The sequence below is a fragment of the Suricata suricatta genome, chromosome 8 (assembly GCF_006229205.1).
Source record: "Suricata suricatta isolate VVHF042 chromosome 8, meerkat_22Aug2017_6uvM2_HiC, whole genome shotgun sequence".
NCBI lineage: Eukaryota > Metazoa > Chordata > Mammalia > Carnivora > Herpestidae > Suricata > Suricata suricatta.
This window is the reverse complement of record NC_043707.1, coordinates 135650407-135676787: the sequence shown is the minus strand read 5'-3', so window position 1 is coordinate 135676787 and position 26381 is coordinate 135650407. Positions and strand designations below refer to the sequence as shown.

General features: G+C 54.1%; 1 protein-coding gene and 1 long non-coding RNA gene across 2 annotated transcripts; one reads left to right on the top strand and one right to left on the bottom strand.

The window, feature by feature from the left end:
• Positions 1 to 3869: 3869 nt before the first annotated feature.
• On the bottom strand, positions 3870 to 17880 carry ENO1 (enolase 1). The gene is made up of 12 exons (XM_029947233.1): positions 17743 to 17880; positions 15170 to 15263; positions 12929 to 13024; positions 11472 to 11530; positions 9385 to 9454; positions 8752 to 8885; positions 8157 to 8379; positions 6899 to 7096; positions 5994 to 6195; positions 5596 to 5704; positions 5357 to 5415; positions 3870 to 4300 (listed from the first exon to the last, which is right to left on the bottom strand). Exons 2-12 carry the CDS (start codon positions 15252 to 15254, stop codon positions 4231 to 4233), a joined length of 1305 nt encoding a protein of 434 aa, XP_029803093.1. The 5' UTR covers positions 15255 to 15263; positions 17743 to 17880; the 3' UTR covers positions 3870 to 4230.
• A 91-nt stretch (positions 17881 to 17971) lies between these two features.
• Positions 17972 to 25661, top strand: LOC115298452. The gene is made up of 3 exons (XR_003911753.1): positions 17972 to 18023; positions 22992 to 23103; positions 25216 to 25661. It is a non-coding gene; the product is annotated as an uncharacterized LOC115298452 (long non-coding RNA).
• Positions 25662 to 26381: the final 720 nt, after the last annotated feature.

The following is a 26381-nucleotide window of genomic DNA, read 5'->3' as shown; positions in this document are numbered from 1 at the left end:
TGCTCTCTCTCTCTCTTTCTCTCCCTCAAAATAAATAAACTTTAAAAATGCTTTAAAAAAAATCTCCTTGTAGATTTTGACGGCTAATTAGAATGAAAAGAAAAAACCACTAGGTTGCCTGAGTCAAAGGGCTGCAGGTGGAGCTTGAGACGGGCTGGAGGAAGTCTGGGGGGAGCTGGAAATGTCCTACGTTGTGACTGTGGCACAGATGTGGCCTGTCCCTGAATGCGAGTCCTACCTGGATCAGGTCGCTGATCTGCAGCCCGGCTCCCATGCCCATCCTCGTCCCTGGGGGGCTGGCGGCGCCCCCTGCGAATGCTCCTGTTCCGGTCCATCCTGCCCGCGATGCGTCCTGTGCTCTGAGCCCTTCCTCCCTTCCCTGGGCCCACACGCCTTCCGCGGTGAGGAGCTCCGGGGGGCGAGGTAGGTGTGAGCAGTCACGGTACTACGCAATGACCACGGCACCATTAGCCCCATTTTACAGATGGGGACGCTGAGCACACCCGTTCAGAGGAAGGGCCAGAGTCCAAACCCGTCCAGCTGCACCTGGGCTCTTGGCCACCGCACTCCGCCTGTGCGCTGGCCACTGCGACGGGAGCAGGAGCCGGGGTCCCCACACACGGGGGTGAGGGGGGGGGGAGCTGACCAGGCTGAGTCTACGGCCCCGGTGTGGAATAGGCCAGGGCCACTCCCTGTGACACGGTGCAGCCGTGTGGCTGGCCTGGCCGGGGTACAGCTGCCACCTGCGGGCCTCGGCTGCGGTCACCAAGAAGAAAATGACCAGGACAGGGGTTTTTTCAGGGGACGCCTGGCATCCTCGCCCGGCCCGGTCGTCACCGGCACTGAGATCCATTAACTGTGCCCGGCCCTGCTTCTCAAGGTCAAGCTGTGGAACTTTTACAAAAACTGCTGTTCTGGGTTCCTGAGATCCTGACTGAGTTCATCTGGCCAATGGGAGCTTTTAAAAGTTTCCCTGGTGTGTTTTTTTTTAAACTCTTATTATCAAAAAATTTTTGTTTATCCATTTTTGAGAGAGAAACAGAACAGGAGCAGGGGAGGGGCAGAGAGAGAGGGAGACAGAATCGGAAGATCTAAGATCATGACCTGAGCTGAAGTCAGACGCTTAACTGACTGAGCCCCCCACGCACACACTTCCAGGTGTTTCTAACGGTATGGCCAAGCTTGAGAACCAAACTGCTTCACCTTTTTTCTAGTTTACAAGTTTTTTGAGAGAGAGAGCAAGCAGGGGCCGGGGTAGAGAGACAGGGATAGAGAGAATCCCAAGCAGGCTCTGTACTACCAGCGTGGAGTCCGATGTAGGACTCAAACTCACGAACTGTGAGATCGTGACTTGAGCCAAAGTTGGGTGCTTAACCAACTGAGCCGCCTAGGCACCCCCCAAATTTTTTTTACTGTTATTTTGAGAGAGAGAGCGCGCTTGTGTGCGCGCGTGAATGGGGGAGGAGCAGAGAGTGAGGGAGACAGAGGGTCCTAAGCATCTCTGACCTGACCGCAGTGAGCCCGAAGCAGGGCTGGGACTCATGACCTGTGAGATCGTGACCTGAGCCGAAGCCGGACGCTTAACCGAGCCAGCCAGCAGCCCCAAACGGCTTCAACCTGTCTGTTGAGTTTTGTTTTGGCATCAGAGTGGCAGATGATTGGAAGAACCACACGACCACAGATGAGAATTACACGCTTTGTGGAAAAGCATTTGTAACCTGAAGTTAAAAAGATAGAAAACACATAGTTCCTAGAAATTTGTGACGGAGAGACACGTTTCACATTATAGGCTGTCGGGAGGCCGTCGGGAGGCCGTCGGGAGGTCGTCGGGAGGCCCAGGGTGGCTTTCTGGAAACTTAGAACTAACGTCGTCTGACCTGCTTGACCAGGCCCCTCGGAAAAGGTCCTTTAGTTTGCGATTCCGCCCGGTCCACGCTGGCTCAGAACGGCCCCTGCGCCAGCACGCAGCCCCCAGCAGCCTTCCCCAGAGGCCGTGACCTTGAGAGGGGTCCTACCTACGCTTGCCCTTGAACCCGAGTGATAGATGCCTTCATCTGCTTGCTGTTGCTTTAAACCAAAGTGTCAGTAAATGAGGACATGAATCCAAATTTGGATGCTTTAAGGTTGGATCCAATTCTAGTAAGACTGTCAGCCCAGTTCAAGGCTTCCTTTCCTTCCAGAATCAACCTTCCGATAGGAACCAGGCACTAACACCTGGGAAGGGGAGTCTGGGCCACACGAGCTGCAAGCAGGACTTTGTTACAGATGTTTGAAGATCGGATATGGTTTACAATGCACGTGTGTGCTTGCTGGGGTGACAATGGGCCGTGGCTTGGTGGCCTGGTGGCCTGTCAAAGTTCTGTTATTCTATCAAATACGAATCCAAGTCCTGCTCTCGGGCAGACACAATTAGCCCCTCGTCACTGGACTGGAAGTAAATAATCCCAGATGATCTGGATGTGCAGAGAACCAGGACTGAATCAGTTGGGTCTTAAAAGCAGGGCCTGTGTCCCCAAGAGAGAAATTCCGCCTGTGCCTTTGCTTGGTACCGGTCACCTTCCCAGCAGATCTTGGAGTTGCCTGGCCACGACCCCAGTTTCAGAAGCCAATTCCTTGTGATAAATCTCTTGATGTGTCTTTTCCCACTGGTTCTGCCTCTTGAATTAAATCCTAACAATGAATAAGAACGTCCACAAGGTGGCATTCTAGTCCTCCGGTTGGGGATTAAACCACAACCTGAGGGTTTTGGACCCCTGACGGATTTGGAAGACTTCAGCTCAGGGCATGATCTCATGGTTCCTAAATTCGAGCCCTGCATCAGGCTCTCTGCTGTCAGTGTAGAAACTGCTTTGGCTCCTCTGTCCTCCTCTATCTGCTCCTCCCCGGCTTTCTCTTTTAAAAATAAACATTTAAAAAACAAACCAACCCACAAATGGGCGCCTGGGTGGCTCAGTTGGTTAAGGGTCCGGCTTTGGCTCAGGTCATAATCTCAGTTTGTGGGTTTGAGCCCCGCCTTGGGCTCTGTGCTGACAGCTCAGAGCCTGGAGCCTGCTTCAGATTCTGTGGCTCCCTCTGTCTGACCCTCCCCTGCTCAGGCTGTCTCTCAAAAATAAATAAAACACACACACACACACACACACACACACACACACACACACACCACAAAAAGCCACAATTCGAGACTTGACTAAAATATGGGAAAAAAACAAAACACTAATAAAACACGAGATGCTTCCAAAGGGCAGATAGTGACCACAATACTTCGTCTGTCACTTCTAAAAACGTTTGGCCTCACACTCTGTGTTCGTGGACACAGTGGTCAGTACACGGGGCAGCGGGCATCACAAAGTGAAGCTTTTGAGCACTTGACAGAAGATCAGTGGAAATGAGGAATGGCATTAAGTTGTACTAATCTAAATAGGATTCCAGGACCATCTAGATGCCCCCCCTTCCCCCCAGAGCTAACGTTTAGTGATCGTTTTCCCTTCCACCCCCAGGAACCGAGACACCACAGGACGGTCAGCTGCACTGCCTTAGGCCTGCCGGCTGGACAATCCCAGGCTCATGTGACCTAGAAGCCACCACCCTGAAGCCACCTGTACTAGTTCTGCTGTTCTATTTCCTCTCAATGAGAAGTCACTTCCTGCCTCCCAGGACCACACTGCTTCTGTTCAAAGATACCACACGCCCCCCTTCTCTCCCCTTTTGTCTCAACTGCCCTGCCCGAGGGCTTATGAATGTCCTCAACGTCACGACACAAAGCCCCCAGCTCCCACAGGCCTGTACCCCAGTGTGACGCTCCACGAACACTCAAGACACGAGGCCTGGACAGTCAGAACGTCTTATACACAGACGCACACACACAACTGTTCCCATGGGTCACTGAGGCCTTTTTATTCTGCAAATAAAACCACTGGGGATCTCGCCTGTGGACACCTCGAGATGACAATGTAGACAGACGCGGCTCCAGATAGTTGGTGGGAAGTGAGGCGAGAAAGCACTGATCTGGGCCGATCACGTGATTACAGAGCTAGGGTTGCCGGCAGGGTTCCAGATGGTTCTGTGGCGGCTCTGAGGAAGCAGTGAGATCATCACAGGGACGGGAGAGGGCAGCTGACTAGCAGAGGCTCCTGCCAGCGCCGGGTGGGGGCCTGAGTTGCCCAGGGGGTGCCAGGAGCAGACTAATGAGCCGACTCAGGACCGCAGAGCTCAGGGTGCGCTGCCCAGAGCTTACTTGGCGAGGGGGTTTCTGAAGCTTCTGCCAGCGAACTTGGCCTTGCTGCCCAGCTCCTCTTCAATTCTTGGGAAGCAGAGGACAGAGAGGAGGGAGGGAGAGAGAGAAGTCAGGTCTCCACCCCGAGGCCTACGCTGCCCCACGCCCCGGCCCTCGCCCAGCCCCCTCCCCACAGGAGCATCGGGCTCTCCCCGTGCACCTGGCTCCCGGCAAGCGGGCCCCCTGCTGCCCTTCTCCTCTGCCTTCTCCACCCCCAGCGTTTCCCAAAGACAGACTAGAAGACAGGTCAAGACCGAGACTTCTCGGAATAGAAGAAAAAATGTTCAACAAGAGGACAACTTCGTTTCTTCAAATAACCGGCGTGGGGACAAAAGAGGGGGGGAAGCTCCTGAACGCAGGGTCTGTGTCTGGTGCCGCACCAGGGACACAGGCCCCAGGAGCACTGGGCACGACAGTGCGGGAACAACTGTCTCCGGCTCTCTCACGGCACGGCGGTTACGTTAAAAAGTTAAACATAAAAATTTCTGGAGACAAACGCTAAGGTGTCTATAGTTAAAATCCTGCGGCTGGAACGTGCTGGAAATTCTCCAGCCAGAAAGGAGGAAAAGCAGGCGCACGACACGAACCGCCTGGGCGGTGGGGAAGGGCACGTGCTCGGCTGGCCACGCTTCGTTTAAGGAAAGGGAAACATGGGCAGAACTGTGGAAGAGGTTTCTCGCCCTGCAAGACTGGACAAAGGAACAAAAAGAAGGCAAGTCTCCACGTTCAGGAGGTTTCCAAGGACACATGGTGATAAAAAGGGACCAGGTGTCCAGAAGCACGGAGCCACGGGAACCTTCCTGTTGCCCTGAATTCCCTTCTTCACTGAGCCCGGTTTCCCGTCCACCAAACACGGTGCCAGAGCATAGATCCCAGAGGCTCCCGGAGCTCTGACAACTTTCCTCCTCAAGGGGAGCCTGTTCCCTCCTCCGCCAGAAGGTGGCAGCACAGTGGGGCACCGGCTCCAGGCCCAGCTCACCCAACCTGCCACTGCTGGCACCAGGCCTCCCCTGCAATCTGCACGCGGTGCCTAAGCTCCTGGGCGGGGGCGGGGAGGGCAGTGCCCACGGGCTTCCTCCTCACCTGAGGATCTGGTTGTATTTGGCCAGGCGCTCAGATCGGCAAGGCGCACCTGTCTTGATCTAGAAAGGGGAAAAAGAAAGGTCATGTGGGGTCTGTTGCCGACTCTCCATCTTGTGGGCATTCTGGGTGCGATTTTGGGCCCTAGGAAGGAGGGGGTGCAGGGGCTTCCAGGACCCCATCTGTCCCCCTCCTTCTGGCTTGCACTCGGAAAGCTGAGGTCAGAGAAGCAAGCTCTTTACCTGCCCGGTGCAGAGTCCCACCACCAGGTCAGCGATGAAGGTGTCCTCAGTCTCCCCAGAGCGATGTGACACCATGACGCCCCAGCCATTGGACTGGGCCAGCTTGCACCTGAAGGCAGGAAACGACCCAGAGGGTTGTGACGGGGGATGGAGGACCCCCACCTTCCTCTCTGCGCAGAGCCCCGCTCAGTCCTCTAGGTCATGTTTAAAACACAGGGCTCTGCCTCCTCGAGGGGACAGCCTCGTTGCTCCTAGCAGCGCCTGTGACCGATGTTCTCCGCAGAAGATTAAATCATGAGTCTGGAGCCACGGAGCAGTCAGGGCTGGGCCGCAGTGCCCCCCACGCCCGCCCCTGCTGAAGTCCTGGCTGATGACCGCCGGCCCCCGGGGACACTTACGCCTGAAGGGACTCAGTCACGGAGCCGATCTGGTTCACTTTGAGCAGGAGGCAGTTGCAGGATCGCTCGCTCACAGCCTTGGAGATCCGCTTCGGGTTGGTCACGGTGAGGTCATCCCCCACCACCTGGATCCCGGCGCTGGCGGTGAACTTCTGCCACGCTTCCCAGTCGTCCTGGTCAAAGGGATCTTCGATAGACACCACTGGGGAGAGGAGGGCCACGTTTTGCCAGTGAGACCGCCGTGCCGAACGGCGACCAAGCCCCCCTTCCCTCCTGACTCGCTGCCTGCCCGGCCTCCCCTCTCCCCGCTGCAGGACAGAACTGGCTCCCCAGCCCATGCCCTGGAGACACTCCACCCACCCGCCGACCCTGGTGACAGCAAAGTCAGCTGCAGTCCTGGCCCCAGAGCTGAGTGGGACCCTTCCCTGCCGGGGGCGGCTTGTCTTCAGTGCCGTGGAGGGTACATCTGTGGAGGGTACAGCCGTGGGCTCCGAGGCCAGGAGCCGGGCACGCCTTGGCTCCACCCTGGGCACAGTTTTCAGCTTTGAATTTCATGCACAGGCTTCCTGGTCGGAGTCTTGTTCCCTCATTCGCTGCCTGCCCTTGGGCCAATTGCTACCCCCTCCCCCGCTCCGTCTCCCCCCTCGTGAACCACCATTAACAGTGCCTAGAGGGGCGCCAGCTCACGGTGAGGGGCAATCACTGCACTTTGGTTTCTCAAGGCTCGCTCTCCTCCCCTCTGTGAGGGGGCCAGGACCGCTTTTGCTCAGGTAGTGACAGGCGGAGACAGAAGCCATCACAGTTTGCGAACCTATCCCACGTCAGGGCCCACCGGCACCCCCGGGAAGCCCTCCCCCAGGGAGGGGGGGCGCAGGCGACCTGTGCACAGTCTCGGGGGCACTCACCTGGGTAGTCCCTGATGAAGGACTTGTACAGGTTGCCCAGCTCGTCGGGGCTGATGTACCTGCTGGGGTCATCGGGAGACTTGAAGTCCAGGTCGTACTTCCCCGACCTGTAGAACTCCGAAGCGGCGACGTCCATGCCGATGACGACCTTGTCGGTGTAGCCGGCCTTCCCGATGGCGTTCTTCAGCAGCTCCAGAGCTGGAAAGAGACAGTGGCGACAAGATGGGAAACCAGGCCGGTGGAGAGGACGCGCCCATCACGCCTGCCAGACGGGAACCCGAACAGAAGACCACGAGGCCCTCTGGCCCGAGCCATCCGTTTCGGTGATTCCAGTTACCTCCTTCTGCTTTGGGGCCAAAAGCCACCGGTCACGGGTTCCCGAGCAGGCGAGCAAGTGAGAAACTGAGCCTCGACTCTACTTGGCTCTCTCACGGACAAACGCTCCCTCCTGCAGCACCCAGGAGCCGCTGTGCTGGCCGGGACGCAGCTACAGGGCCCGGCCGGGGTCAGCCGCCCAGGGAACAGGCTCTGGACAGTGCTGAGGCTGGGATCCGAGAGGGAGCACGGGGCAGCGAGGGTGACCGCAGCGCCGGCTCTGGTCTGCCTTGCGTGGCAGCGCCGCCCGTACGGACACGGACACAGGACATCCGACGCCTGCTGCACACCGAAGACCTCCAAACTGTTACACCTCGTGCAGGGGTCACTTTCCACAGGCCAGGATGGCTGAACGTCAGCACTCGCGAGACTGACGCAAATGGCAGGACTGGCATTTTTTTCTTTCTCTAGCTGCCGCTGACGGCAACAAGACGTGGCTGAACGCTCCTTTCAGTCTAGGACAAGAAAGCTCAATCCTGAGGCTCTCTGCCACCTGCCCGACGCGTACCCCGAACTCTGGGCCTAGGCTTCCGAGGCCACACGGCCGTGTCAGCGTTCCCGAGGGGGGAGCGGAGGGGCCACTGGTCAGTCTAGAGCCACAGCCGCCTGAACACGGAGCGGCCCCCAAACCTTTGCCAGCGCGACGTGGTGCAAGGACGGCAGGCGTGAGCTGCCCCGGAAGCCTGGATGCACCGTGGAGCCTCCTGCAGACCGCCCGGGCCGCTCAGACCAGATTAATACGGAAACTCCTGGCTACCGAAAAAAACCCCAGTGCTGGCTCCCACCCCTTCCGGGACCCCGCCTGCAGGCACTCAGCCAAACAGAGGTGGACAGAGTGCTGGCCCCCGGGCGGCAGGTGCCAGCAGTGCCGCGGGGCCCTCACCTTCTTTATTCTCCAGGATGTTAGGAGCGAAGCCGCCTTCATCCCCCACGTTGGTGGCGTCTTTCCCGTATTTCTCCTTGATGACGTTCTTCAGGTTGTGGTAAACCTCCGCCCCGATGCGCATGGCCTCCTTGAAGTTGGCCGCGCCGACGGGGAGGATCATGAACTCCTGCATGGCCAGCTTGTTGCCGGCATGAGACCCGCCGTTGATGACGTTGAAAGCCTACGGAGAGACAGAGAGAAATGCAGCATTCGGCCCGCGGATTCCCACCAAGCAGCCCCCACACGGCGGGGGAGGGCTCACCAGTCTCTCCTGGGAACCCTGTGACCACCACCATGCGCACCTGCTGTCCTGGCCTGGCCGCCCCCTCGGCCAACACCCACGCCCCAGCAAGGCCAGTAGGATTTTCATCCCCCCGTCGGCAGTTAAGAATGTGGCGTACATGGGAGTCGAGTCCCCCCCTCAGGGTCATTCTAGGCAAGTGGCGGGCATTCGGAGCCGAGACCTCCAGAGCTGGCTGTACCCACAGCGCTGGCACGGCCACACATGGAGGAGATGTGGGAGGCCTGGCTTGGGAAGTTCAAAGCCACTTACCGGAACTGGCAGGATGACTTCAGAATTGCCAGCCAGGTCGGCAATGTGGCGGTACAGGGGCACCCCTTTCTCGACGGCCCCGGCCTTGCAGACGGCCAGGGACACTCCCAGGATGGCGTTTGCACCAAATTTAGCTAGAATGGAAGAGTTCAACTGAGGAGTTTCTTACCCACAATGCTTCTCTCGCCAGCCTTCTGGCCTGCACCCCGGCCTGGACCCAGAACCATCGCTGTCTTTACTGCACCCACTGCCTGCATCCAACCCGGAAACACCACCACCCCGTGTGGATTCATCTGCTTTCTGCCCAGAAGAGAAAGCCTGCCCTTTGGTCTACAGAATTCTGGCAAATTCCACAAGCTGCCCAATTTACTATAAAGCAGAAGCCTCTGTGGAGGAGCCCCACGCACATGCGGTCACCTGCTACTGTTCCTGATATTGAAAAATGTGTTTGGTTTTTCAAGTAGGCCTCGTGCCCAGCACAGGGCCCAACGCAGGGCTTGAACTCACGACCCTGAGATCAAGAGTCTGATGCTTAACTGAGTGAGCCACCCAGGCACCCCCCCCAAACATGTGAGTTGAGGGGCCCCGCAGAGGGGCTTTGGGAGGCTGGCCGACCCCATCCCCGCCACTCACACTTATTCTCCGTCCCGTCCATCTCGATCATCAGCTGGTCAATCTTCTCCTGCTCCACGACGCTCAGTTTCTGTGGGGAGAAGGGAGCGTCAGCCGCTTGGCTGGGAGTGACCTCTGCGCCCCGTCCCAGAGCCCAGACACCTCCCTGGGTGTGTGCCTGTCCCGACTCAGTTCTGTGCTATGCATTTGTATGGCGGGCAAGAAAAGGGAGGGGGCAGGAATCAAGAGAAACGAGGAGTCGCCAAACTGCCCTTTCTTGGTTTCACGTTCTCCGACGCTTCTCCAAGCACTAGGGAGCCGCCGGTGAGCGGCGAGAGAGGCGGACCTGGCGCCACAGAGGTTAGTCTACCCGGGGAGTCCGAGACCACACCACACGCCACGTGAGGAGAGGTGCCTGGAACATGCTGGAGTGTTACTAGAAAGTAGTGCGATTTGGGGGGCGATAAATTACGGAAGTCCGTTCATGCAAATGAGCTGTGGTCCCCGAAGGTTAAGCGACGGGACCACTGCTCTCGGGTACCCTCGGTGACGGCAAACTTCACATTCTCGAGGGAGACAGGACTTTTGCAGGTAGTCTAAAACCATTCGGCAAAATCCTTGATGACCGATCAAAATGAGTGTTTCTCATATAAAGTAATAAAACTGGTATCTTTTTTTTTTTTAACATTTATTATTGAGAAACAAAGTGGGAGCAGAGGAGGGCAGAGAGAGAGGGAGACCCAGAATGTGAAATAGGCTCCAGACTATGAGCTGTCAGCATAGAGCCCGATACGGGGCTCGAACCCACAAACTGCAAGATCATGACCTGAGCCAAAGCTAGACACCCAACCGACTGAACCACCCAGGTCCCCAAAACTGGTGTCTTAAAGGGACACCTGCCTGGCTCAGCCAATAGAGCGTGCAACTCTTGGTCTTGGGGTCTCAACCCCACACTGGGTGTAGAAACTATTTAAAAACAAAACAAAAAAACCCAAAAAAAACTGGCTCAAAATAATTTACGGAAAGTCAGCATTATTTTAGAAACTTCATAATTGATCCTAACGGCCTATTATTTTATTTATAAAGTTCTTTGTATAAAAATTCAAAAACAAGAAGAAAACCATCTGTAAGTCCATCATGCCACGTTGATAACTTGACAACTTTTGCTTTTTTGACAAAGCACGTTTGACAGAAGTCAGCCACCAGCCAGGCAACGTGGCTTGAGGCGGACCCCCACTGCGAGGGGTGTAAGATGGCTCCCCCCGCCCTCCTGGAAGCCCTTCTCACGGAGTTAGTCACACCAGGGAAGGGCACCAGGGCACAAAGGAAGAAGGGGTGTGTGGAGGTGCCCAGGAGACCGGGTCGGAGCCCGGGAAATGGCAGAGGAGCCAGGAGAAAACTGTCTGGGGACCAATTACCGAGGGCCACGAGGGCCAGGCCAAGGTAAGCGGGGCTGGGAACAAACAACAGAGGCCATCTCCCCTGGCCACCAGGAGGAGTTCCAGGAGGGGAGGGACAGGCCCAGGAGCACGGCTGGGGAGGCGGGGGTTGGCTCTGGGCCCCGAGAAGGCTTCTCTAGCCAGAGGCTTTTAAACGCTTCCTGCTCCGGCCAGCATCGCTGGAGTCAGGGAGGGAGGACTCTGGGACAGGGAAGGGTGGGGTCCCCTCCTGCTTCACCCTACTTTTATAACACACTGAGGCTCCAAGTAAAATTTTATTCAACCGGAGCTCTGCTGTTAAAAAAAAAATCACCAGAAATATAGTAAATAATTCCCCGGTTCATGAGAAACAGCTGGTCACCATGGATACAACGCTCACCACCCAGGAGCCGCTCTTACAACTGGGATCTTAACTTCCCAAAGTCAAGACAGTGGGAGGGAAAAATCCCGAGACGGCCTCCCGTCGCTCTGCTCCAACTCCATGCGCGGTTAGATGCGGACGCAGGCAGGGGGTGGGTTAGGAAAGGTGGGGTCATTCTCGTGCAGGACAGGGAATCCAACGGGCTCCTTTAGCTCTCAGAATCAGCTCTTCCATAGCCAGGGAAGCCCACTGGCCTGGGAGACGCTCTGATGGCATTAATACATTAGTTCTCGGGGGGCAGGTCCTACCTTGCTAATCAGGGCAGGTGCAATAGTTTTATTGATGTGCTCAACAGCCTTTGAGACACCTAGAAGGAACAATCAAATCACATTACTGACATTATGGAAACCAGGCGTGAGCAGCGCTGAGCGAACTACCAAAGATATGAACCCAGATATTCAGAAGCCCGCCCAGAGACCTTAAACGGGACCGCTTTCAAATCCCCATTTCTGTCTCCCCCAAATTGGGGTATTTTCTGGCCCAGTCTGAGTGCTCTTACCTAGGACCCCCAAGGATTAGAGCCACACACAGAGCAACCACCTCGAGGGAGGTTAGTCGGCAAGGCCATGCACTGGGAACCAGCCGCAGACGCTAAAGGATGCCCCGTACGTTACCTGTGTGCACAAGGCCGGTGCCAGGAACTCATTAATATACTTAACGGGTCTGGAGACACCTGACCAGTAGAGATTGACGGAGAAGGAAAAAAGACAGACTCAGAAGAGGACAGGCTGTGAAGGACAGGGAATGAGAGAACAGAGAGGCGACAGGAAGGCAGGGAGAGTCCTTGGGACCACGGGCTCGCCCTCACTACAGGCAAGGTGCCGCTCAGCCCTGCTCGGGGGACCCGTATCCACCTGGGCCGCGAGCAACGGGAACCCGTGGGAGATGGTCGCCAGAACGCCGGCCTTGGACTTCCCTAGGTCACTTACTTCATCACCACTCCTGCCCTGCGGTCTTTTTAGACTTTTCCCTAATCGCCTGGCTCTGAAAACGTACTCTGATATAGTGCGTACCCGTTTACATACAGCGGCCCTCTGGAGGGCCATAAACCACAGTAACGTTGTAGGATTTTTTTTTTGCCTTCTCCAAGAACCACTTCTATCCCAGGGGTGACACCGCCCTGCTGGGAAGGCGGGGTCTAGCCCCAGCTGCTCTCCCGTGATCTGGCCCCACGGCTTCTGCGGAGGGCAAGGGGGACTGTGCAGAACAGTAAGCAGCCCGTCTGCACACAGCCCAGGCGAGGCTGGCTTTGCTGGACCCCTGCCTTGGCGAGTCACCCAACGGAAAGATCACACTGCCAGGACGGACCCCTCGGAGAGGCCTGATCTGGAAGGGCCGCAGAGCACCCCTGCCCTGGAACATGGCAAGGCTCTTCCTCACTGAGTGAACATGTCGTCATCTTGCACGTCAGTTCCCTAACCAGGACTTTTCCAGATCGGAGGCCAAGTGCAGTACAAATGTGCATAAAACTCTTGCCCCCAGAGTTCATAGGTTCAGGAAGGCTGGAATCAATAGGCCAGTTCCCCACCCCGCCCCGTGCAGGGTACATGCTCGTCATCAACCCCACGGGCCAAATCAGGGTGCCAGCCTCAAGGACAAGGCACGTGGAGAGTGGGGGAGGCCGCGACGGGCCGGGAGCAGGGGCTGGAGGCGAGCACGACGCTCGCAGCCACGCCCAGGACCAGGAAGGGGTTCCGACCCTTACCTTTCCCCATGTAGCGTGTCTTGTCATTGTCCCGGAGCTCGAGGGCCTCATAGATACCAGTTGAGGCCCCGCTGGGCACAGCAGCTCTGAAGAGACCTGGATGTTGAGGGAGAGGAAGGAATCGTGACTGTGAGACACAGTCCCACCCACTCCCAGATGGCAGCCACCAGGGAGATTCAGACGCTCTGTCCCCTCTGTCCTTCACGTGGGGACCATTCGCCAACGCAGACCCTCTGGCAAAGCTGGTGAACTTCTCTAGTTTCAAGAAAAAGTGCTGGTAATCTTATTAAAATGCAGGTTCCGAAACAGGGGGCAGGTGTCCTAAGACTCTGCGCTTGCGTCTCTAACAAGCTCCCGCCAGTGCCCTGCAGCTGGTCTGTGACCAAGCCCCAGTGATCGATGCGGGCCACTGATGAGACTGAAGATCTTCTAGTAGCTCCGCTGAAGTCAGAAAGTAAAACCAAGGGGCCCCTGGGTGGCTCGGCTGGGGTCACGATCTCACAGTTGGGGAGTTCGAGCCCTGCTCAGGCTGACCGCGTGAAGCCTGCTTGAGATTCTCTCTCTCTGCCCTCCCACAAAAGAATAAAGGTGGCACAGGTACGAGCATGGTAACACTGGAACACGATCAAGCATCGCCCCACGCCACCGTGCGGACACGGGACCCGCCGTCTGGCTAGACCTGCGCTATGGAGCAGAAAAACGTCTGATCTTGGAAAAAGACGGTGTCAAGAAAAACACTGCAGGCAGACAGGTTCAGGGGAGCAGGAAGTGAAGGCAGCTCTAGAACGTACTTGAAACTGTCAGGGATTTCCCCACCTGAGACACGAGAAGGCAAACGAATAAAGAAAAAAAAATCAACCAGGCATTTTAAATAAACGGCCCGTTAGTCTGCCCACGTCACTCCAGTGACGGTGTGGGCAGCGGGACACGGGGTTTCCTGACACAGGCCCCAGATCTCTAGATTCCTAAAGGCACCGGACATGGGGAAGGAGCCGTGAAAACAAGCAACTCTGATGTAACTATGGATTCCGGGCGGCGATGGGTCAATGCACGTTTCAATGTCAACAAATGTCCCACTCAGGTTGGGGGGGGGGCGCTGAGCACGTGTGGGGACAGGGACACGTGCTGCTGTGAACCCAAAACTGCTCTCAAAGGTAAATTTAAAAAAAGGTGATGAAAGGCTTTTCACAAATCCACGATTTCCTGTTTTTGAAAAGCATGAAAAGACATGCAAGAGAAAAATTTCCATTTGTTTAAATTTCAAAAAAAAATTCAGTCATTTTAAAGGATTTCAAAGAAAATGCCCCCCCCCCCAAACTATCTTTCAGTATCTTGAATCCTTTTCACACTATTGGTTAAAGTCCGTTAAACTTCCCAGCGGAAAGTTCCATGCTCTAAGCAAGCCAATCTTGCAAGACGCAAGGAAATTCCCAGCATCCTCCGCGACCCAGCGGTATTCAGCGAGAAGCACATGCTGTGTGGAAACGCTGCTCGGGGAGCACCCGCTACAGGGAGGAGCCACGGGCAGGGCAGGAAGGGCAGGGCCGGAGTTTCTGCAGACCGTGACTCAGCTCTGACTGGCTGGTGTGGGTGCTCAGCACTGCTGGGTGATTCTGCCTGAAGCTCCCTTGCCTACCCCACCCAGGAGGTCCATTCAGAAACTGGCTCACACAACTGTGCAAAAAACAAGGTCTCCATTTTATTATTTTTCCCATGTGGGCAAACCCCTTCGGGGGGACTTACAGCTAGGTATAAAATAAGAGCCTCTGGAAGGGCCTAACACCCAAATGTTAAGAACTGTTCCCAATCCGTGGTCTCAGAGTGATTTCTAGAAACAAAGAGAACTCTTTACATACACTTGCCCTCCTCTGATTTTTCCTTTTCAACGGAGAAAGCTCCATCCTACCACTCAGATCTGCTTCACTAGTCGGAGCGAGCTATGAAGCAAACTAGTGATGGGCCCTTTTAGGGACAAGGAATCGCCTTTCTTCCCTGCTCAGTGACCTAGGAGCCAGCCTGCTTTCCGTTTTACATATCAAGATACAGCAAGTCAAGGACCCCAACCCTGCCCACTTCCTCCCAGTCAGGAACCACATCCTACCAGCACGTGGGGATCAGAGGAAAAGGCTTTTACCAGACCTTTCCTTACCTGAGGCCCTGTCATTTAAGTTAAAAACAAACAAACAAACAAACCCCACACGGAGTGTGGCAGCAGGCCCATGGAAAGGCAGGCACACATACCTTTGGAGGTATAGAGGTCCACCTCAACGGTGGGGTTCCCACGAGAGTCGAAGATCTCTCTGGCGTGGATCTTGAGAATAGACATGGTGACTTTCTGTGGGGAAACACAGTCCGTATTGTCCGTAAGCCATAATAAAATTCTGGGTCATTCATTCAAAGCCTCGCTTTGGAGGGTTCCTGGACTAGGAAGAAAGACCTTGTACAGGACAGACCTTGGATGCGAGGCTGACGGGAGTGGGGAAGCCTGCTGGGCCCGGCTCCGCAGGGCCCCAAACCCCAGCAGTCTAGGCCTTGTCCTCTAAGCCAAGAAAGCATGAAAATGTGTGCCAAGGGAGAACCAAAGACAACCGGAAAGATTCATGTGCTGCCGGCATGCAGAATGGCTGAAGAGGAGGCGGTCTGAAACGGGCTATTGTCAACAGTTCCCGCGGGCTGGCACAGGAATGGAAAGGCCAAGGGGACATGAAGGTCATAAGCAAACCCACCTAGGACCAAAAAATCCAACAAAAATAAGAAAAACAAAAACTAAACAAACAAAAAACAACCCTCATGTGATCCAAGGAGAGAAATCTGATTTATAGTGGCTTAGTGAATTAATACTGGGGGACACAATTCACCAAATTTGAGGGAGCAGTAAAAGATATTCAACTGGTGGAGACTGGATACTCAGAACTTCTGAAGCCGGGAGTAGCCTTGCCCTGTGCACGAGCTTTGCCACTGCCAATTTCACACTCCCCGTACTTGGATCTTTACCAAGACAGGACTCAGAGTGACATCTAACCAGTATTTTTTTCTATGGGCATTTTACCCATTCAAAAAAACTTAATTATGAAATGCCCTAAGTTGAAAGTAGAATAAAGACTTTATCCTTGCTTTTTTTTTTTTTTAATTTTTAATTTTTTAAAAGTAGGTTCCATGCCCAACGTGGGGCCTGAGCTCACCACCCTGAGATTGAGCCACAGGCTGAGCCAGCACCCCCGCCCCCCCAAGATTCTATCTCTGAATGCTAAGACTCTCCACGGAAAGAGGATTTCTTTGAAAGCACACACACACACACACACACACACAAAGATTTGCTGCCACAAAACGCAAATACCAAGTCCTCAAAGAAAGCCCTTTCTCACCTTCCCCTCCAGGGGCTCCCAAGGAAGATACGAACTTCCAGGACTAGAAGAGGCCTAGTGGAATTGGGGGAGTGTTCAGAGCCATTATCTAGCTGGGCTCCTCTCCAGGATCTTGTCTGGAATGTTCTGAGGCAGCAAATGGCATCTTTCTTTTTTATGTTTCAAAATTAGACAGTGAAGTCACTTCTGTGGCTTTGCTAGGTTAACAATAGAGTTTTATTCATTAGCCAATAAAAAAAAGCATCTAGTTTTTATTATCTTACAAAAAGGCAAATTGGTTTACATGTATTTTTTAGCTTCATGATTCTGGTTAGGTTCGAGTTTTGGCAAATTGTGCCTGTGTATGACTGCCACTACCTGAAGGGTCCCCCTCAGGCACTTTGCTATCAATCTCCCCGCCCACTCTAGGCCACCAGACTCACTTTATAGGTTTTAGATGCACTTTTATTTTTTTTTAATGTGTACTTATTTTGGGAGACGCAGAAAGAGAGGGAGAGACAGATGCACTTTTAAACGCATCTTTAATACACTATGGCCTCAGGCAGTTGTAAGAGCTCATGTTTTCTTTCATTTTAGAGACATTAAAACAAAGTAATCAACTTATTTAAGCGTGTGAAAATAAAATTCCACTTAAATTGGAGAGAAAACTATTCCTCAACTCATTAACGTTCAGTAGGCAGAGGCTGCAAGGAGGCTGGTCTCCCCAGTTCATCTGTCTGGACTGAACCCCGGACCAGGGGCAGCACGTGTGGGCCGGGCGGTCAAGGGCCTAGGTGTGCCCTAGGCCGCGAGTCACCGACAGGCCACACCACCCAGAGGGAAGACCGCATTGTAGGGGAAACAACGAAAAGGAAGTTTTCTTAAAAAGACATCCCTCCTGTGTCAGATCGGGTGCCGACCGCGGGTGGCCAGACGGGGCAGCGGGAGCGGCTCCAGCGTGACCTGGGCGAGGTCGCCTGGAGGGCTTTCCCAATTATGCAACGGTTCTGCCGCAGCCTCCATAAGAATAAGGGCCTTCTGAAGTTTCATTCATTAGTCGCTGTTCATTCCGGCCCCCAGCCGCCCGCCTGCAGGCCGAGGGCCCCCAGCCGGGAGCAGGGGCTGCTGGTGGGGGGAGGGGATCGCGGCTTCCCGGGCATCTCTCGCGTCCCTTCCCCTTCCTCCATTTTAAGAAAGGCCTGGCGCTAATGGGCACCCGGGGTTAGGCCCGTAACTTCCCCAAAGCCCTGCGCCCTCCGCGCCTGCCGCATCGTACTCCCGAGTTCCCGCAGGTTAATCGCTGGCTAATCAGATCCGGCCCCCGCCCGGGGCAAAGCCCGGCGCCGCGCCCCTGGTCCCGGGGGCCGGCTCGCACGTGCCGACCCGCCCCTTCCACGTCCCAGCCGGTCCCATGGGCAGGGCCCCCGCAGGCCTGGGCGCCGGCTCGGCAGCCCTTCCCCGAGCCTCTACCTGACGGCCGGATAGCGCTGCCCGGGAAAGAAGTAGAGGATGCCGCAGACACCGAGGAGGATAAGCCGCAAGGTCTTAGCGCTCCGAGGGCTGGACGCTGGTCTCCAAGCCGCCTGCCCGGACTTCCTACCCAGCTCCCCGAGGCTCCGCCCACTTCCCCGCCCCCGGCCCGCCTCCTCGCCATTGGCCCGGCGTGCCGTCATTCGGGCTCGCACGTCCCTGGAGGGGGCGGGACTGCAGCGGCCCCGCGGCCGGGAGGGGGAAGCGACGACTCGGGGACGGTGAGCGGAGTGGGGCTGGTGGGGCCCCGACTCCCCCGCGGCTGTGTGGGGGTGCGGACCAGCCCCCGCCCCGATGCCCTCCACTCCCGCCCGGCGCTGGGACCTCTGGCCGAGCGGTGTCTGCGGAGCCGGGGCCCCGACAAAAGGAGGGGACGGGGTGGGGCCGCCGGCATGAGGGTTCGGGGCTCTGTCACGTACTCCGAGTCCCGCACGCACGCAGCGTCGCTCCGGCGCCGCACGTCCGGCCCACGACCTTGGCGACGACCTGTGAGGCCCGCCCTTCCCGGCCTGTCCTGCCCCGTACAGGGGTGCCGGGGACCCCGTCGGCCTGGAGAAGCGGCGGCCTCAACCCTGTTCCCGGGCAGGGTGCTGGGGGCCACGTGCGCCCGCCCGCCCGCCGCGGTGACCGGTCGTTTGTCCTTGTGCGTCGGTCAGACAATGGGTATCAGGAGAGGTGGCCCAAAGGAAGTTAACTTCCCAACGATTTGGCGCTGATGCCTTTTAAGCACTTCTCAGTGTCGGAGACTTCACGTACGTCCCCAGTGTTCATTCGGCCCTTAGGTCTTAATGTTGCATCTGCAAAGGACACTTCGTGCTCCTCCCTTTCTCACCTGATACCAGTGAACCATAAGTGTAATGATTTGGGACTGGAATTTCACACAGACCCGGGGGGGTGCTCAAAGCAGGTGTATTCCACGGCACTCTGGCAAATGAAAAACCGGAAAGGGTGGGTGCAGTGATTTCACCTTTCTGCTCGAGGAAGAAATGCTGCTACTCGTTTGGAATCACTCCTGCATCACATCCCCCGCCCCCGTCCAAGGAAAGGTTGAGGCAATTATTTCGTTTTCTATTATCGTTAAATTTGTATTTGTCAGCCTTCTTCTTGGTCTGTAAATCTGAGAGCTAAAATGTTCCGTATCTCTTTGTTTTCTGCGTTGCCTTGAGGTAGAACTTCAAATGTGTGTTCGAGTTTAATTATTATTTCTTTTGGCCAGCTGCAAAACCCTCTTTTCTTCCTTCGCTCCTAACATTTTTATCCCCTGAGCCACTGACTTGGGTTTCCAAGGCACTGGTGCACAGTATTTTGTTTCCCATTGGCTAAGCAAGAATTTTAGGATGAAATTCAGCTAAAGAAACAACCAGGAAATTGCAAAATGTTTCCTAAAAAATTATGTGAATTTTGCAAGCAGAGTTTGTGATTTCACCAATACACTGATGTTTCAGGCTGCTTGCTTCAAATCCAGACCCGGGCCCCATGACTCAGCAGCTAAATCAACAGCCAGCAACTCCTGAGCATTATAACTAAGGAAATCAGCCTCATAGAGCTCATATTCAGAGCAATTCTAAGGCGTGGTCCTGAAAGGGCTCCAAAAACAATCTCCCTCATTTTACATTAACATGGTTAGATAAAGATAGAAAGACAGCTCTATGGCCAGACCCAGTGAATCTAGCAGGAAATCAAATGCAGAACCTGATCTCAGCTGCTGTTGCAAGATTTTTAGAGGCCTCAGCACAGCGTTCCGAGCCAGCACTTCGACCTCAACTTGTAGCTCAGATGTTAATGATTGGTGGAGATGCCCTCAAATCTTTCCCCAGATCCTCAGGCTGCCAAATGCCCTCCTCGTCCCCACGGCTCCTGAGGTTTAGTTAGCAGACTACGGAGCTCATGCTCACGTTTGCCTCCTGTCCAGTGTGGGAGCGGTTACCTTGTTATGGGCATTTCGTTTTTATTTATCCCTGACAGATGCTTATGGAGCAATTGCCCCAGTGCCGTAGCAAAAGCACTTCCCTTCTTGGGCAGAGAGGGGCAATGCATCCAAGGGCTAATTAGCATCCAAGGGGATATTAGCATCCAAGGCTACCATCAGAAGACCACACGGAAGCACTGCAGGATCTTTGCTGATGGACACCGGGATTGGAGACAGTGAATCTATAGCAGCCTGTGACCGAGCCAGGGTACTGATTCCGTCTGTGGCACACATGTGCACCTCTGGGTGAAAACCGCCGGCCGGCTGAAATAGAAACCTGCCTTTCTCAGAAAGCAGGTCTGTAGCCAGAGAGAAACTTCAGGGCTGGATAAGGGGCCTGAGGGTGGTAAGAGATTGGAGGAGAACAGACGACCATCAACGGACCTACGTGGCCTCTCTTCCTCATAACAGACGAGGAGGCTTCTGTGTTTATTACTAAAAGTAGTTCCCATGAAGTGCATCTGGTGTAAAGAATAACAACAGAAAAGAATGATAAGTTAGTGTCTGTGTGTCCATCAGCAGCTTAAGAAATGGGTCATCAGCAATGCCATAAATGTCCCCGTGTCGTCTTCTCCGGCCCCGGACGGAGCACCGTCTTATGCACTATCCACCATCCTTGTGCTTATTATTCCCCTGCTTCTCTTTATCGTTGTTAAATCGTTTTTTTGAACTTTACGTAAACTACGTCATACATTGTAGCCTCTTGCTACAATTTTTGGGGGCTCAACTTGATGTCTGTAAGCCGCATCACAGATGGTTCATTTTCAGGGATGTAGAGAATTCCATTATGTGGATAACACACTTTTTTTTTAATCAGTGTACATTTGGGTGGCTTCCTAGTTCTCTTTTACTTGTCAGCACCAATAATGCTGGGAAGAACCTCGCTGCAAAGGTCTCCTGAGCGTAGGTGCGATTTTCTCCAAGGCGCGTGTATCCCTTGGGACCTACAACTAGATGTGGCTCACAAATGTGATCCTCTTCAGCTTTGCTTTCCAGCGTTTCTGTACCTCCAGGCACGTCCATCAGCAACATATAGGAGTTCTGACCCCATTTGAAAAGGAAATTCCACTCTTCCCTGGCAAAGTTTTCTAGAAATTTGATTGTTTCTCAACTCACCACCCTTTTCAAGTCCTTCACTTAAGGAGACCCACATACCCTGGTAAACCGCAGTCAATCCTCTACTTCGATGGTAGTTCTGGGGGCGCTGTCTTCGGGCTTCCCGCCATCAACAGCCCCCTCCTCTGCCTTCTTCAGAGGTGACTGCACAGAGTCCGCTGGAGGAAGTAGGGATCGGGCAAGACATGGATTTAGGAGGACGGAGCACCGGTCTGGTTTTTAAACAAAGTCCCTGCTGGGAAGGTATTTGGGGGTGCCCAGATGACAGGCGGAAGGGGGAGGCCGACTAAAGATCATCTATACGCGGGAGGCGCACCCGGCTGGCCCGGTCGGTTGCACATCCAGCTCTTGATTTCAGCTCTGGTCATGGCCTCACGGAGATCCAGCCCCGCATCAGGCTCTGCACGGACAGTGCGGAGCCAGCTTGGGATTCTCTCTCTCTGCCCATCCTTCGCTCTTCCTCGGTCTTGCTTTCTCTCTCTCTCTCAGAATAAATAAACATTAAAAAAAAAAAACAACCTCGGGAAATTGGGGAAGCAAGGGGCAGGCAACTTTGAGGAGAGCCCGTGGAGGAAAGGGCGCGGAGACTGAGGGGGTCTGGAGCAGCAAGAGGAAATCAGCAAGAGGAGCATCAGCAGGAAGAGTCTCTAACTCGGATCCCTGTGCTTAATTCCTTTGTCTTTGAAATCGATGCGATAACCCGTCACGAGGCAGCCTTGCGCTGTAACAGCCCCCGGGTAGCTCTTTCTCCGCAGCAGCGGAATGAAGGCCTGGAGCCGCCCAGATCTCCAACCGCAGCTGGGGCCGGTCTCCAGGGGGCTTAATTTTTTTTTTTTAACAGTTTATTGTTGGGGCGCCTGGGTGGCTCAGTCGGTTAAACCTGTGGCTTCGGCTCAGGACAGATCTCACATTCGTGGGTTCGAGCCCCGCGTCAGGCTCTGTGCTGACAGCTAGCTCAGAGCCTGGAGCCTGTGTCTTCCGGTTCTGTGTCTCCCTCTCTCTCTGCCCCTCCCCCATTCATGCTCTGTCTCTCTCTGTCTCAAAAATAAATAAAACATTAAAAAAACAATTTAAAAAACCCAGTTTATTGTCAAATTGGTTTCCATACAACACCCAGGGCTCTTTCCCACAAGTGCCCTCCTCCAACACCACCATCTCTTTCCCCTCTCCCTTAAATTAAAAAAAAATGTGTATTTATTTTCGAAAGACAGAGATACAGAGAGACAGAACGTGAGCAGGGGAAGGCAGGCAGGGAGAGAGAATCCGAAGCAGAGGTCATGACCTGAGCTGAAGTTAGATGCTTAACTGACTGAGCCCCCCAGACGTCTCCCCCCTCCCTTTTATTTTTAAATCCCCAACTTCTCACTCTCTCTTTCTTAGAGGTCTTAAGGGTTGTCACAAACGGAGGCCCAGGTAGCTGTAGCTCTAGAGGCCAAGAAACCCCGTTTATGTGGCCGACACGGAGGGCTCCTGCCTGTCAGCTAGGCGGGTGGTATTTCTAGAAGCAAGGGGTGCAGGACCCTCAGACGGCCCCCTCCCAAATGCCCGACCCTGCTAAGGAAGGAGAGGTCGGAGGACGCAGTGTGTGAGCTCTGGGTGGAAAAGCGGGAGCTGAGTGCAGATTTCAGAAGACAGTGGCCCCTGTGATTCACTGAGGGCAGGGTTTCCATGGGGCTTCACAAGGACCTCAAGATAACGAGAAACTTCTCCCTCCACCTATCATCAACTGATGTTACTGAGGCCTTATTACCTGCCAGGTATAGCCCACTTCCCTATCAACAAGACCAAAGACGAGGTCCGTGCGATCATCTCTACTTCTCAAAGCGCAGAGAGGCTGGCGGACTTGCCCAAGCCCACAGCTAGTGAATGGAGGCCTGGGGCGGGGTGGGGTGGGGGTGAGCCACCCAGTTCTTGCCCCCACCCCCTTACCATCCTGCCCCTTCAAGATGAGGTTCACCTTGACCTTAGATATTAATGAGCTACCACATCACTAAACTTGGTCCATGGAGCCTTCCCTTAACTAGCATATCTACCCATGACTTATACCCCCCCGAATTTAATTAATTAATTAATTTAAATTCTGAATTTAATTTTTAATCCCTAGCAGCTTCCGAATGAGGACCAAGACTCACGAAGTCTTCATTATCTGCTGGATCTTGTAATTTTCTCCAGAAGGAGTTTGGAGGCAGAAGGAGAAAGCAGCTTGCAGAATCTGAGTGAGAGTTGTGTCATATTGCAGTTTGAGTTCCAATTACACAATGTCCCCAACCTCATACCCATGGTGGCATGCGCAGGCATTTCCCAAACAAAAGAGTAGAAACCTCACTGATTTTTTGCAAACACATTATGGTTCCGTAGGTGGGAGGTCCTTGGACCTCTGTTATTGGAATTCCCTAGACCGCTCTTACTGGTTTGTTTGAGTGCTTCCTGATGGTCAGGAAACTGCCCAGGAGAGAATGGATTTCAGCACTGCATTTGTCAGTGCTTGTTAGGATTTTTAAAAATGCTTATTTGCAGGGACCAGGAGTTGGAGGGTCAGAGAGAGAGGGAGACACAGGAAGCAGGCTCCAGGCTCAGAGCTGTCAGCACAAAGCCCGATGCGGGGCTTGAACTCATGAACTGTGAGGTCATGACCTGAGCCAAAGTTGGATGCTTAACTGAGCCTCCCAGGGGCCCCTAGGATATTCTTGGGGTTAGAAGGCCAATGCAGACGGGGTAGATTTATTTTTAGTTTTAATTTTTTAAGTTAATTTATTTCCTTGGGGGGTGGGGAGGAACAGAGAGAGAGAGAGAGAGAATCCCAAGCAGGCTCCTCACTGTCAGTGCAGAGTTTGACATGGGCTCGAACTCATGAACCATGAGATCATGACCTGAGCTGAAATCAAGAGCCTTAACTGACTTAATCAAGGCTTACCTGACTGAGCCACTCAGGCGGCCCCAGACTGGGGAGATTTATAACCGGTAGACTGGGTCTCCTAAGGGGCTGATTCCAAACTGAAGGCTCGCTCCTTGATGAGGGAAGTGAGGACACGCAGCTGAAAAGTCACAGGTCATCAGAGCTGTGTGGGACAGCTGCACTAGTGAATGGCTGACTCAGGGGTTGCGCCAGACAGGCCAAGCCAAGATGCCGGAGTGACAAACTGCCCCCCCAGGAGCTGCTGAGTGCCAGCCATGCCCACAGTGCTTCTCAGACAGGGGAGGGTGTTACCTCCTGAAGGCAGCTGAGTCGGTGACATTTGCGGGGAGCCTGGTGGCTCAGTCAGTGGAGCATTCAACATTCATTTTGGCTCCGGTCATGATCTCACAGTTCATGAGTTCAAGTCCCGTGTGGGACTGTGCACTGTGTCAGCTCAGAGCCTGCTTGGAAGCTTTTCTCCCTGTCTCTCTGCCCCTACCCCACATGTGCTCTCTCTCTTTCAGAATAAATAAACTATAAAAAGGTTTATAAAAAGAGAAATTGTGATATTTGGGCACCTGGCTGGCTGAGTCAGTGGGGCATGTGAACCCATGATCCTGGGGTTGTAAGTGTGAGCCCCACGTTGGGTATAGAGATTACTTAAAAATAAAATCTCGGGGCACCTGAACAGCTCAGTTGGTTGGGTGTCCGACTTCGGCTCAGGTCATGATCTCATGGTTCGCGGGTTCGAGCCCCACATCGAGCTCTGTGTTGACAGCTCAGAGCCTGGAGCCTGCTTCAGATTCTGTGTCTCCCTCTCTCTGCCCCTCCCCAACTCATGCTCTGCCTCCCCCGCTCTCAAAAATAAATAAACATCAAAAATTAAAAAAAAAAAATCTCAGTAAAAGAAAATAGTGACATTTTGCTCATCATGGATTTTGGTGTTAATTTCGATGTGTTAAAATATTATTTCTCTGCATTATTCGGGTTTGAGCCCCCCCTTCTTGAATTGTGTGCCCCAGACAAGTGCCTCCTTGCCTCGCCCCAGTTCCCAGCCCAGGGTGGTGTGGTAGCTAGTGCCAAGGCAGCAGTGATGGGAGGGTCCTGCCCAGGCCCCAGAGGACCCCTCCGGGGAGGCAGCTTTGGGGGAAGAGGCAGGACCCCCAGCCCCAGAAGTGGAGCAGACCGCAGAGGCCTTGAGAGCTGAGAAGGTCTCAGGAGGCCGAGAGCAGCTGGGTTTAGGAGACAAATGGAAGGAAGCATTTCCAGAGCACACTTGGCCCCTGGACGGGTTGCGGGCTCTGCAGGGAGGTGCTGGGGGCTGCGATCCGTCCCTCGGGGCCCAAAGGGCTTGGCGGGCTGTGTACAGGCTGAAGGCGCATGAAAATCAACTCACTGTCGATCCTTTTGAGATTTTTATGATATCTTTCAGATGATCTGTGACCACTTGGGATCAAAATGAAAGACAAGAAGAAAACAAATGAAACCCCTGAGGCTGAGATGAACACCCCGCACAGATTCCATTCATGACAAATGGATTTTTGGATCCAGGAAAGAGAGATGCTTCAGCAAAGACAAGATACTTCTGTAACTTTCCAATTAAAGTGCCCCATTTGGACACTGTCCCAGGCCTCGCTGAGCTTGTGCCCAGGCTCCTGGCAGGAGAAGGGCCACCGCAGGCAAGGCCAAGGTCCCTCCTCTCCTCCCATCCTGATGGTGTCCTTGGGCTCCCTCTAGACAGAAGCTCTCACTGCTCCTGCCAGACCCACAGACCCCAGCTCCCCAGGCAGGAGCTTACATCTTGGCAGTGCTTCCGAAACTATGAGTTTAATTTATTCTCATTCACCCCGAAGAGTCAATATATATATAGACACTATGTCCTGTTTGCTGTGAAGCACAGTTTTTAATCTGGGCGGGAGTCCTGTGAAGCAACTTCTAATTACGGGCTCCAGGAATGCCCGAAACTGCACGCAAATGTGCGTCTGGCCTCATTTTCTTTCCCTTCCTTCCTTCCTTCCTTCCTTCCTTCCTTCCTTCCTTCCTTCCTTCCTTCCTTCCTTCCTTCCTTTAATGTTTATTTATTCTTGAGAGAGAAAGACAGAGCATGAGCAGGAGAGGGGCAGGGAGAGGGAGACACAGAATCTGAAGCAGGCTCCAGGCTCCGAGCTGTCAGCACAGCCAGATGCGGGGCTCAAACTCACAAACTGCGAGATCACGACCTGAGCCAAAGTCGGACGCTTAACCGACTGAGCCCCCCAGGCGCCCCCGAGATATTTTTAATCCGTTCAACAGCTGGTGGACACTTGGGTTGTTTTCACCCTTCGGCTGTTGTGAATGACGCTTCTATGACCACTCATGCTCTTGTTTCTGTGTGGACATATGCTATCATTTCTCTTGTGTTTAAAACTGGAAGTTGAATTCCTGGGTCATATTCATCTTTTTTCCTTTGCTTAAATATTGATATAGACACCCCAACAAATAGACTAATCTTAGGGGCACCTGGGTGGCTCAGTTGGTTAAGCATCTGGCTTTGGCTCAAGTCATGATCTCATGGTTTGTGAGTTCAAGCCCCGCATCAGTGCAGACCCCACTTCAGAT

Excerpts from the sequence above, each read along its gene's own strand:
- ENO1 (XM_029947233.1), bottom strand. The coding sequence starts at position 15,254 with ATGTCTATTCTCAAGATCCACGCCAGAGAGATCTTCGACTCTCGTGGG. Across the intron at positions 13,025-15,169 it reads GGACCTCTATACCTCCAAAG|GTCTCTTCAGAGCTGCTGTG; the intron begins GTATGTGTGCCT and ends CTCAACATCCAG. Across the intron at positions 9,455-11,471 it reads CACCTGCCCTGATTAGCAAG|AAACTGAGCGTCGTGGAGCA; the intron begins GTAGGACCTGCC and ends TTCTCCCCACAG.